Here is a 13939-nt window from a genome sequence, read left to right on the forward strand (position 1 = left end):
AATTATATTATTATTAAATTCTTTTTTAAGAAATGTAGCCTAATATTAAAGGTAATGTGTGTGCTTTTAAAAATCTCCTTTGCTTCAACTGGTGCTCTGTTTCCTGAAGTAAAGCGGTTGAATATGAGAACAAGCAAGTCCTACTGTCCCCCACAAAGGACATGGGTTAACGTGTGTATTTTGAAAGGCTTAAAATTAACATGCACTTCTTAAATCTTAATAGCCTATAATCGGGATAACAGTCTAAATAAAAACAACACTCTTATAAAAAACTGAAACAATATATGCTTATAAATTTGATGAATTTCTTCCCGTCCCTGAAAGGAAGATATCCTCTGTTGGCCACACACCCCCATGTGTGTTACATCACTGTAAAGCTCAGAATGTGCTTTTCACAGTACATTAGGATACATAATAATAATAATAATAATAATAATAATAAACTGCATGTAGGTAATTTGAAATAAAGGCCTCAGTGTCACGTTACTCACAGATGACAAATGCGAATTGGCAGGTGTCAGGAGGATGAAGTCTCCCAGTCAGTGCTTTATTTTGAAAGTTACAACAGGAAGTTGCATATTTGCCACTGTGCCTCTCTTGACAGCTGTAGCGGAGTGGTCGGGGCTGATCAGTGTTGTCAGAAGGGCAGCATGAGACCCTTCTCTGCTCGGATTATGAAAGCATGGGAATATTTGGCGGAAAAGACAGTTTGACAGCTCAGCCAAACAAAAGGTAAGAATCGAGTCTCTGCTTTTCACTCATGAGACAAGCTGCCAGATACTTGAAACGGTCCAGGCGTTACTTATTACAGTGGTTTTATGAGGCTTCCCTTGCATGTGGTCGTGTGTCCATGCAAGTCAGGATGTGATGTTGTATACACCTTTTAACAAAACTATGGCTATGCAACAGTCAATATAATAATCATACTAATAGAAATATCAATAATACTAAGACTAAATAACTTCATATTTTAAATGACAAGTAACTTTGGGAATATTATGGGGATTCTAAAGTGCAAGTATAGAACAAACACAACAGAAAGCACTTAAAGTTTAATATTGTGTGTATGATCACAAACCATATAAAGTGACCACTGGCTGCCACAGACACACTAAATGTTCTTATAGTAGTTGTAAAGCAACATAACAGTATTTTCTCTGCACAGGGTCAAAGAGAATATCATTGAGGATGAATGCACATTGAGGGAAGGTCACACCCTCTGTTGGCTTGTCGCCTGCTTCTACAGTTGCAATTCTAAGTACCATATGAATAGAAATAGAATAGAGTTGAATAGAGTGTTGCTGTGATGATATCCACTAATATGAAAGACAACAGATGGCTGATGAGTCTTTGGTCAACATACTTGGGAGCCTATACTATGAGTCAACACAGAGTTGTAAGCGAATGATGTGACAGTAAAGATGGGCAAATATTGCAGTGATGTAGTCATTTACTGGAAGCTGGTTGTGTTTCCTGTCATTAGGGGAGCTCCGAGACTCAATCAAACTCTAATCAACTTCTATATGCAGCAGCTTTTTAAACAGAAGTCATGTTATAGTATTAAAGTATTAAAGACTGAGGGTTTCAGCTTTTATTGATAGCATTTAAAATGATAAACAATTGAAAAGGAGCTAAATCAGATCTCTCTTACAGACTTACCCAGTTGGATGAACTAAAGAGAACAGTGCAAATTAAACAACGAAGCTGCATTCCAGTGTCTGAGTATCTTTTCCATTTGACATTTAGTCCACTTTCAAAGCACCAAGAGTAAAACAATGCAGGTTACACTGAGGTATAGAAACACAAGGCCACCTGCTCCCAGCAGGCTGAATGAGCTCACATGTGCTTTGTTATTTTCTCTCAGAATTTGCATTTCCCCTGGATGATTTTCATACACTTTCACATGCACATGAGCAGTCGCCAGTGAACCATACAGACTTGCAGGAGTTGCTTTCTTGGTAAAAGTCATTTCATGACACTTGCTGTGCCCGAATACTCGGCTGAAACCAGTGTCCGGTATAGATAATTTACATTTTACAAGTACGAGTATCATCATCATTGTAATGACAGTCATTACTAGTACTCATGATAGAGGAAAAACCTTATTTAGGTAGCCATGTCTAATCTATTACTCTTGTTATAAAAAAAATATCTGTTGAGAATGTTCTGTAAATACCTTTCTCATAGATAAAAAAAAAAAATTGCAACTTCTGATTAATCTATATAAATTTCAGGCTTAAAATAACAACTTCCAATGAGGCCCAACCCACTTCCGATTTAAACCCGCCCATTTCCAGCACAAGCCCCACCCATTCCGAATGCAAATTCAGATATTTTAGTTGGTACAGGTCCAGATAAAATTGTACTCGCTCATCCGCAGTCTGAACCACATAGAAAAGGAGACCTGTATTCTGTATAAACCAGTGGTGGGACCAAGTCATTGTTTCTCAAGTCACAAGTAAGTCTCAAGTCTAGTCCTAAGTCAAGACTGACAAGTCCTGAGTCAAGTCCCAAATCCTAACCTTTGAGCTTCGAGTCCTAAACAAGTCATAATGCGCTCTTCACCAAATGTAATGCCATTTTAACAACATAATATATTAAGTTTACGAAAATCATGACTGCTTTTTAAATTTTGTATTCATTTGTTCGGAAGACTTTGTTGGAAGTTGTCTCCGTCTGTAATTTTCAGCCCGCACATTTTGCATAGTCCAGTGGTTTTTTGTTGACCCCCACAAAGTGTTTGCACAACAACAAAATTATCTTTGGTCTCATTTATTCCAGCTGGCATTCAGTAACATACCGTTAGTTCTTCATGGTTCTCTCCTGCAACTTGACCTGATGCTGTCGGATAGGTTCAAACAAAGTGGATCATCTGGAGAAGAAAGTGTCGAATTGATTGAGTTGATTGAGGAAATGAAGGGAGGGAAATGAACTGATTTGTCACACACTTTTTAAATGGCATACTTTTTAATCTTTGGCTTTGGGGAAAGGTATCAATATCCAAGTCAACAGGTTCAAGTGAAGTTCAGACTCATTGGTGTAAAAGTCCAAGTTGAGTTGCAAGTCTTTTTTGATTTTGTCTAGTCGAGTCTAAAGTCCTGAAATTTGTCATGAGCTATGTGACTCAAGTCCACATCTCTGGTATACTGTATGCATATGTAAACTTATTCCTAACTTGTCACTCTCTAGAATAGAGTGACACTCACTAATATTATGATAATACCACCCCCAGTCTCATTCTTGCCTCTGCAAAATTTGCAAGGCAGCTTTTGTTTCCCCAGCAGAGGCTATTTCCATGTTCACTTTGTGTGCCTCTATCTATAATTGGCTCTATTTCAGCAGAGTGTCTTCAGGAATATCCTTTACCCCCTCTGCCTCGTGTTGCCAAGTTGTAATCCTCACACCCAAGACACTGATCTCAGACCAGCTCCTTACTTAACATTTGATTGCCCCAGAATGAGTCCTTGACTCTACAGTCTGACAGTGTCCACTGTGGGAAACTTTCACCCCACTCGTGCCCCAGCGTGTCTTTGACTGGAACAGCCTGCTCTTGGCCGGGCAGCTATCAGTGTATTAATAAGTGCTTTGGCAGCTACTTTGGTCCCAACCCCCAACTCTCTGGCCACCCCCCTCTTTCATAACACAAACAAGCCAACAACCCTCTCCAAGTACCTGAAAAAACATGTGCTTATTTTAGGCTCGGGGGGAGATAACTGAGATGGGACGAAGAAAGCACAAGAGTAGATGCCTTGATGATGAACGTGGTGTCAGGCTGACCATATCTAAGAACTGTGTCAGGGTGTGCTGGCTCCCACACTGATTGATAGGTAGGGGGAGACTTTCATATCGGTGCTGATTTTATTCTCTTTCAGTCAGCGGCAGTCAGCTGTCTGGTGGGAGAGCTTGCTTTTGTTTGGATGAAGGAGTTAAGGAGAAGTGCTTGTGATCATGTCATGGTCTGGTCATCATGTCTGGGGAGCAATGCCTCTATTCTCTGTTGCGCAGTGCCTCTGCTGCTTTTAAAGCCCCGGGGACAAAAAATACAAACAGACACTGCGTGGCATAAGTCCAAGCTGGAGGAGCTATTTTTGGGTCTGGCTATGGGAAAATAACCAAGTCCGTAATCACTCATACATGGTCGGCTTGGTTTCTGTAAATCCTGGTGCTGCTGGTGTGCTGGCTCCCTTATGTGATTTACAGGATCACTGTGTCAAGAGCCCACTTTCAACGGGACCTAAGGCCAGAAACACTAGACTTTAACACTGGAAGCGGAAGATGTGCGCTCATTCATAGTGGCAAACAGATGCAGAGTCCCAGAACTGAATGAGGAATGTGCGAACGTGTAACACTATACTGTGTGCAGACGCTCATGTTACAGACATGTTTTTAATGTTTAACTGGGAGACTGCATCCAAAACAGTTGTTTTTTTGATGGCGCAGTGCATCCTTTCTTATTCACCCCCTGCCTGCAGGTTCAAGTACCCTGTTTGACCTGTAATTAAACCTCCTTGTGGACATTGCATAACACGATCTTGTGTGTTGACTGTTTTTTGACTCTCACTGTGCTACATACTTGGTTAGCTGCACCACATTTTTTACGTGTATTGCATTTCAAAGTAGCTGCCCTTAAAAATGCATTATGCCATATTTTCAATATAAACAGTGAGTCGGTTATGAATGTATAATGTGAAGCCCCATTTCAGAACCTACGAAGAATTATTACCCAATTCTGAAGGTCTGCAGAACTTTACAACCTCTTTTAGCCAATTCTATTGGTTTTAGAAATTTGGGCATTGTACATTTCTGCAAACAACAGATGTTAGATTTGTACCTTTCTTTCATATTCATAACGCTTCTAAAGTGACATAGCTCTGATTACATGTATATGTGCAGACTTAGTCATTGGGAGGTGGAAGGAATGGTGGATTCATGAGAGCTTGGCAACACGGCTGCCAAGCAGTAAACCAATCAGACACTGTAAACATCAAACGACAAAATTGTTTGTTTTTTAGCGAGACATTTCCAGCATTTCCAGCAGTGATTGTGGCACCAAAAGTGGCTGTTTTTTAGTAAGACATCAACAGGATTTCCAGCGGCAGTTGTGACACCAAAAGCAGCTGTTTTTAGTAAGACATTGACAGCAGACCCACTGTTTGATCAACAAACAACAAAAGTAGTTGTTTTTTAGTAAGACATTGGTGGCATTTCCAGCAGCGATTGTGCCGCCAAACGTAGTTGATTTTTAGCAAGACATCTACGTAATTTCCAGTGGCTATTGTGCCACCAAATGTGGGTGTTTTCGAGCAAGACGTGGGCAGCATTTTTAGTAGTGACTGTGCCACCCAAACTGGATGTTTTTTAGCAAGGCATGGGTGGCATTTCTAGCGGTGATTGTACCACCAAACATAGGTGTTTTAAGACAAAATAGGATATTTCTCTAATCTAACCAAATGGTTTTTGTGCCTAAACATAACCACACGTTAACCACAGTGTTGGTGAAACATAAAGTTTCAGCATATCCGCTACATAATAACGTACAAATCTTACATGTCTACGGTTTGCAGAAACATACAGTGCCAACATTTATTCTGGTGATTGGATTGGACAGAGCATTTCATGCATTTATGAGTCTCATTGTTTACATCAGTTTAGATTCTAGCAAGTTTCAGGTCTTTATCTGTCATATGCACAGTTACAGCACAGTGGAGCAGTCAAATTCAAGAAAATAAGAATAAAATTCTTGCTCTCAGGCTCCCTCCAACAATGCCACTATAGTATATGAAATAGAATAAAATAAGATAAAATTAAACATGCTATAAAATACAATACTTTGTTAGACTGGTATGCAGTAGTGATAAAACAAATAACTTGTAACATAGACAGGGTAATACAATATGTATACTATGGTGTGTGGGGGTGTGAACAGGAGGTAAGGTTCCAGTGTGTACTAGTGTGTTGTGAGTAAGGTGGCAAATAGTGGCAAATAGCTAAAAAGTTCAGCAGTATTATGGCCTGAGGGATGAAGCTGCCCCTAAGCCCAGTGGTGTAGAACTGGATGCTGTGGTATCACCTGCCAGACAGAGGCAGGCAGATCAGTTTGTGGCTGCACTGGTTGGGATCTCTGATGATCCTGTTGGCCTTCTTCCGGCACCACTGGGTGTTGAGGTATTGCAGCAGCGGGGAGCTGATTTTCACATAAACTTGCTGGTGAAGACATACGAACATCTGGCTTAGCAAGCTATAGAAACAAATATTTTTGTTAGGAGTTGTTTGAGGCCAAACTAGACTTAGAACCAGAATAATTATTTAACTTTTATTCATCAGGAGGTAGAAACATGACTCTAAATGCCCCCAAGTGTTGCTCCGTTACAATTAACCAATCAGCTTTAAGCCTACTCTATCCAGATGACTGTAAACTTCTCCTTCCTAGCAAAAAAAATAAAAATCAACTCTAGGCTACTGTTCAGCCCCAGCAGAGTTCTTCTTTGCTGCATATGGTTTCTGTTGTGTCAGCTGGTATCTTCACATTGCTATTTGGCCCTCACAACAGAGTAACTGCTTATTTTTCTAGTGATGAAAGGCTTGAGAGATAAGGGAGGGTAGTTAGCGTTGCTTTGTGTCCAAACATTTTATTTGGCTTTATCGTAGCCGATGCTAGACTGCTGAATGATGTGTTTTAATTGCTACTTTTATAGACATTTTTTAAATACAACTAATAATATTAATGATGGCTGAATTCCATTTAGGCATTCCACACTGTGTCTTTATTGGTTATGGGGTTTTTTTAATTAAAAAGATGATAGAAATCTTCAAAACCTTTACAGATATAGCAGCACTCAGACTAATAATTATGATGACATCAGTTGTTTGCCATGCTGTTGCTGCAGTTCAAATTGTTTAGAAAAATCACTCCAGACAAATTTGAAAAGCCTCCAAAACAGTTTTTGTATAGATTTTACTAACTGTATTAATTTTCTGGCTGTAGAGCACTTTGCGGAGATTTCAGTCAGTGAAAGCTATAATTTGACCTCAGTGCACACAGTCAGCAGCACCATCTTCAGAATCAGCATGTCACTTGACGGACAATTTATTTTTTTCATTGATTGCTTTAAAACTTGCTTAAATTAAAAGCAAATTTTCAAGCATTAAGCATTTTTTAAGCAAAAGGGGTCAAGATGAACTCATTCCAGCTTCCCAAAGGTGAAAGTGTGTTGTTTTATCTCCCCTCTATGGTAATTAATTGAATTCCTTTGGGTTTGGTTTTGTTGGTTGGACAAAATCAGAAGTTTGAAGGCGTCAGCATGAGAACTATTGATACACACATTTCTCCACTTGTTGACATTTTATTGGCCAAATGCTCAACCAATTGATTGAGAAAAAAACTGATTATGAAAATAATCATAACCAGTTGCAGTCCAACTTCAGCTGCGATTTTTTAACTTAATTCTGTAACAATAAACTTGCTCACCTTTAAATGTCTTACAGAGACTTTTCATACCGTAAGGATGTTAGCTGTGTCCCCTCACTATGACAGTCTTTTCCACGTCCCTTTGTGTATGTGCAACAATGGCTTATTTTTAACCTGTTGGGCTGTTTAGAGTTGCAGAGGGGAGAGCAGGGAGGAAGTGGTTGCAGCATGACAGAGGAAGGTAATAGCATCCTCCTCAACCTTCATCCTTCCTTCGCCTTCCCTCCCATTTATGCGTACACACACACTTGTGGGATTTGTGGCTCTCTGAATCCCCTGCTGGAATACAAATAAACAGGAGTGCTGCGTGACCAACAGACACACTTCTCTCCTTGGATCGCTCCGAGAGAGAGCTTGACCTATAACAGTGAACAAGAGCAGCTTATTAGAGGGAGCATGAGAAAGATGAAGAGCTATGAATTTGGTGTCAGTGCAGAATCTTAAGTAACTCTTACTGAGCTCAATAGGTCTCATTGAGCAGATGAGATGCAGGTGAACACTCAAAGAAATTATTTGGTATGCGTCAAGATTACGTTTTTAATTGCATAAAAATTTCATCCAACAGTCAAGTAATAAACATAAACCAAAAAGTACCATTTATGTGATTAAATCAAATAAAACAGATAAATAGAATGAATTTATTAAACTATAGAATTTACCTCATTTACTTTATGCAATTACTAGAGGTGGGGGAAAATTGATTCAACATAATAACATGATATATTTATGTGGCAATATCGTATCGTCACACAGTGCCAAGTGATTTTTTTCATTATAGTCCAATAGAACCATTTTTCTGCTGCAAAAAAAATGGCTGAAGTCAGGTGAACAGACTGAAAACTTTATATTGTTAGATAAAACAGAAGTTTAGGGATATTATTTGCAGTTGAAAACAGGTAATAAATTAATGCAATATCACACGAGAGGGAGTGATGTTGTACTGTATATCGTCACGGCTGTGATTCGGTCATAGGCACGAGGCTGCAACAGCTCTACAAACTTCACTTAGCTATAGTACGCCGCAATAAAGTGTCAGTTTGCGTCAATGTAGCGAGTGTGACAGTTGGTTAATTAACGGTTGAATTTATATTTATAACACCTGTGAGCGGAGTGATTTTACTGTTACATGTCCCAGTGATGTTGGACTCTGTATCATCACTCATGGAATGCCTCTCGTCCAATCAAATTACTCGGTCGGAACTAACTGTTGTATAATGCAATATATCGCAATACACTCCATATCGCAGCATATTTAAAATTGCAATAATATTGTATCACTCTGTCCTATACAATAAAGGCGAAAAAGCCCAAAAAATAATCTTTAAAAAAAAAAAAAAAAAAAGTATTGTGATAATATCGTATCATGGATCCTCTGGTGATTCCCACCCCAAGTAATTACTGTTAATAAATTCTATGTATTTAAAATAAGTTGATGTCTTGAATTTTATATGTAATTAAAATACATAATCCTGATAATAGACCAAATAAAATATTGAGCCAAATCACTTTATTTAGCTGATATCTAATCTAAAATGTGAAAATGTGAAATGAACACTGAGAGGTGAAAGTGAAGTAGCTTTTAAACGTGGTGTAAGATTGAGCCACTTTTTATGATGTAGGCTACATCCCTGAATGAGATAACTTCATAGTATACAGTGGTACGGTACTTTAGTACAATTTTGAGTGCTTCCATTTTGTGCAACTTTTTACTTCTAGTCCACTTTATGTCCAAGAGAAGCATTATGTTTTTTACTCCACAACATTTGTTTGACAGATATGGTTACAAGTTACTTTTTAGAATAAATCACGAAAAAAAACATTTGATACCTTAATGAAATGCCATAATTTTTCAAAGCTTCACCCAGTGGTTCCCAACATCTTTAGCTTGTGTGACCCCTCACAACAAAATAGTGTCGAGTATTTGAGTTGTTAGCAGTTCAACCAAAGAGTGTTTTTCCCTCCAAGCTTCTCAGATGTTTTCTTTGTATTAGAGTTTGAGGCCCAAAGAGGTATAATCATTCAATATCTCACCAAAAAGGCAAGATTCAGTCTAAAGTCCACAAAATAAATATTCAATTTTGTAGCAGAATTTTGCTTTTTTTAAGGAGACTTATTTCATCACTGATAATATACATAGTGTTTTAAAGAGTGTAGCAGAAAGAATAGTCGGCACATTGAGAATCAATTAATTTTAATCCTCGTCAACAGTTTTCAGTCTCAACAATCCTGGTTCTAGCTTCCCTAATGTGAATTTGGTTTTATTGAAGGCATCCCATTAGTGTTCAGCAAATTAACTGATGGTAAAATTGTTATTTCTTATTGTTAGTTACATCCTTAGTTTGTGGTATTGAATCTGCAGAGGGTTGAAATGAAAGGTTAAGCCCATTGTTTCTTATCCTTGGTCGACTCTGAAGTGATTGGCTGTGTGTTTCTGCTCCCTTTGCTTCTCTCTGGTGTTGTGTTTCTGGTATTTTATCGTATCTCTGCCAAACACTCCCATCTGCAGCACAACACTCAATTGTTCCTTTGAATCCAACTTGTTTTGGGTTATCTTAAAAAGTAGATAATGTAATAATAAAATGTTAGTTTCTCTTTTGTTGAGGTCAATAATGACCTCTAGGGTCGGGACAAAATCCTGTTTTACGTCACAGCAGCATCTGCAGTCCATTTCACTGGGTGCAATGGCCAATAAAGCTAAATCTGGTGTTGCAGAACAGCAATGTTTGGATTTCCCATAGCTCCATCTGATGACCCATGACCCCATGAGAGCAGTCTCTCACAGCGAGGTTTGAGGATGTGGAGTGCTGGCCATTCTCTAAATGAAATGGGATCAAGATGACCAGGATTCAAATATACACTGAGAGTCCTTCTATAGAGAATTCACTGTAAAACTCTCTCAAGCCTCAGAAGTTAAGATCAGCCATTTATTCGGTGCAGCAGTTTAACATAATACTGGAGGAAATCCACTGCAGTTGATGCAGAGATATGAGTTTCCCCACAAAGGCACTGCTGTTAAAATCACTACTGCTTCTACATGGAACATTACCATTCCTTGGACAGTTTCCAAAGACATTCTGGGAAATGTAGGACATCAGTAATTGATTTCCAAGGGGGGGGGGGTTTAGAGGAAGTGGGTGTACAAAAAAACTTAAGACTTCAAGAAGTGATTAAATATTTCAGAGTGGCGATATTAAAACATAGGAAGGGGAAAACAATGGCTAAAACATTTGTTGTTTTAATGAGATGTTTTATCTCAAAGCTTTTTCTGAATTATTGATAAAGGATTGGCTAATCTATGCCACACTTTGGCGTAGTGGGCCTCAGAAGGATTTATTGAAAAATGCAGTTCACATTTTATCAGATGGAAAATATGTGATGGCCACAAATACACCTACTGTATGTTCTACCTCCCAGCAAGAACATATTGTACAAACAAAGGGGGAATTATTGGAGCCACTCTCTCTTCATTTTGAACATCTGGCTTATTAACAAATCCTAAGAAATACATTTGTTTTAGGAGAAACAAAATTTTGCCATAATCCTGCTTACATTGACCTGTCCTTTGATCGTGAGGCATCATATGACTTTTTGGCTTGAGAGATCCGTGTTTAATTTCCTCAGTTGATGTTTGTGTCCTTTGGAATGCTTCTAAACGTAAAATAAAGGACCCCGAGGCTCAGGTCTTTGTGGTGTGTGGGTCTCTCCTACATCTAATCAAAATCAGTCAAGATGCACTGATATACTGTGCAAATAATATTAAGCCTCCCTCTTCAAAGTAGTAGACATACATTAAATCCCTTTTTTAATTATGCCAGAATGTCCACGTCTTTGCCTTAAACCCCTGTGAAGTTGCTGTTCAGCCCAATCTTATGAAGCTCTTTGCATGTCTGTACACATCTTCAGTTAATTCAATATGCTTCCAAAACAAAATGGACAGTTTCATCACTGTGATTGTTGTGTGTATGTTGCTTGGTGTGTTATTTGTGCAAACATAAGACACATTGATTAGAAATATCCCTTACCTTGACACTGCTGCTTTGCATTTCTCAGCAGTTGGTTTCAGAGCCAGTAGATTTGACAGAAGATTGTATTACATAGATGACTGGTATTATCATGTCTGGTTTGGATTTTTGAAGGCTTATTACTCATGTTTATATTCTTATAATTAAGGCTGGCAATAGAGTGTGAATTTCTTTTGTATTCAGGAGTTTAAGTTTCCTACACATGGTGTACCAGTGGCTCAGTGTTGTTGCTACAGCTGTTACCAGACAAAGGTTACACTTTGACAATGACTGCTCTCAGACCATCTAAACATCACACTGGAAAAAGAAATCAGGACTCCTTTAAAGGAATGTGTTGAGCTATTGAGCTATCTATCAGCCAATAGAGACACCAACAACTACCAGTGATTTACTTGTAGCTCATTGGCTGTGGTGCCAGTTATACTTCAGCAGTAGAGAGAGAGCAGTGGGAGTTAATACAATTTTGTTGAAACCAAGCCATTATTGATTCTGCTAATTGGTCCGATTCTTTTATCAAGTCCTTTATTGATTCCTGATCAATTTTCTTTGTTGAAAAAAGTAAACCCACACAGGTTTTCAGCATCTGTGGAACATTTAAATTTCTCTGAGTCTAAACACAGTGGAGAAAGTGCAACAGTGTGTCTGTCATCATCTAAAATGGATGATGTGAGAGAATATTTGTACAGCATTTGTTTTCATTTAGGTTGTCTTAGTGAAAGAAAAATCTGCTAAGCCTGCTTGATTGGTGCTAATGTGATTACATCATTGGATACTTATCCTTGGTAACGGACATGCATCATAATAGACGAGTGTCCATTACATGGCATTCCTGGTCAAATGAAGACACTCTTTGAGCTGTTTCTTCCTATCCACCACGGCTTCTTGTTGTAAGTGCAAGTTGTAGTGAGTTGAACATGTTTTACTATGCAACTGGAAACGGAGGAATGGCTGCTGGAAGGCTTTAGCTCTGGAGATTGGTGGTGTAACGTTACCTGTGAATGCTGTACCCCAATGCCCACAGAAGAGCCTCTGTTGCAAGGAATGGGACCATTGCAGCCTTAGCTAAATGGTAAACAACAAACATGGCAGCACACCGGTAAGGTAAGACAACACGTTTACATGTCGTTTTCTATATGTTCTCTGACATTTATCCTGACGATATGAGGCGGTCTTTGTGGAGAAAAAGCTTGTTTAGTGGACTAACTTTGCACTTGAAAGGATGCCCGTTCAATTACGTTTTAACAGGTCTGACGCTACGGCTGTATCTAGGCTAACGGCTAACATGCTAATTATTATTTCTATGTCACTAGTGACTTGAAACAAATTTAGGACAATAGGAGACGGGTTGAAATAAACTGAAATTTCCCTTTAAGTCTCTTTGTAGTTGCTTTGAGTCTCTTTGAAGTCATTTTGTGTCTGTTTGTGGTTGTTTTGTTTTGTTGTGACTTTCTCTGACTTTCTTTCTTTTCCTGGTTGGTATTCTTGGTTGGTCTCTTACAGTGACTTTTTGAAGGTGAAGTCAGTGGGTTCTCTGACTTTAGGCCCGTGGGCCTGTGCCTGCTAGGCCGGTTCAGGGATCCTCCAAGTCTAGACTTATCCTTTAAAGTAAACCTGAGTACATGAGGTGATATTTCACCTTTTTAAATTAGTAATATAGGTTACAGGAGTAAGATGAACGGCAATCGTAAAAGAGCATTCCACCAATTTAGCATTCTTAAAAGATTCATGGTCTCACAATGAAGAACATAAAAGTTCAATCTAAATCGATGCAGCAGAATCTGACTTCATGCAGCTGCTTCTAGAGCCCCAAAGGGCTTTACACAGTTTTTGTCATGCAGTAGTACTCCTAAGACCTGCAAACAGACTTTGATGTGTAAAATTGGGCTTCATCTGTGTGATTTTGGTGTTTATGTCCCCATCACTTTCCAGAATTGAGCTGACCAATAGGACATGAAACGAAAACCAGAGGGAGTGGGCAGAGTTTGCGCACACAGAGACTCAACGTGTGACAGAGTGACTGAGATAAATGTTGACAGATGACAGTGTGGAAGAGAAAAAACAGAAGAGGTACATTAAGAGGAAAGACTGCCAAAGAATTGCCAAGATACAACAGGACAGAGGAGAAAGAAAAAGAGAGTTGTAGCATTTATATGTGTGGGTGTGTGTGTGTGTTTGTTTGACCTGAGTTTAAACTCCTCTTTTCCTCATTTCCCCACACAGGAGAGACACACACACAAAAAATGGTTCATCCAGATAGTGAAAACACAGACACTCATCTTCAATATGGAGTAGAGTTTAGACACACTTTGTCATATACACACAGACCCGTACAAACATTCATAAATATGTAAATAGTATTAGTCTGTGTGGGCTTTATTTTGTTGACATTTAAAGCTCAAACATTAACCAATGGTGGACCGTTTGCAAGACATGTTTTCATTTTTTCTAC

The 13939-nt window shown here is 38.8% G+C and overlaps 1 protein-coding gene across 1 annotated transcript in view; it reads left to right on the top strand.

Moving 5' to 3' along the window:
• The first annotated feature begins 620 nt into the window (after positions 1 to 620).
• The window catches only part of calcrl2 (calcitonin receptor-like 2), a 37524-nt gene continuing 24205 nt past the window's right edge, over positions 621 to 13939 (top strand). The window contains exon 1 of the mRNA XM_050064415.1: positions 621 to 732. Within this exon, the coding sequence (XP_049920372.1) occupies positions 683 to 732 (50 nt within the window). The 5' untranslated portion in view covers positions 621 to 682. The remainder of the gene's footprint in view (positions 733 to 13939) is intronic.

The sequence above is a fragment of the Epinephelus moara genome, chromosome 16 (genome assembly GCF_006386435.1).
Source record: "Epinephelus moara isolate mb chromosome 16, YSFRI_EMoa_1.0, whole genome shotgun sequence".
Lineage (NCBI taxonomy): Eukaryota > Metazoa > Chordata > Actinopteri > Perciformes > Serranidae > Epinephelus > Epinephelus moara.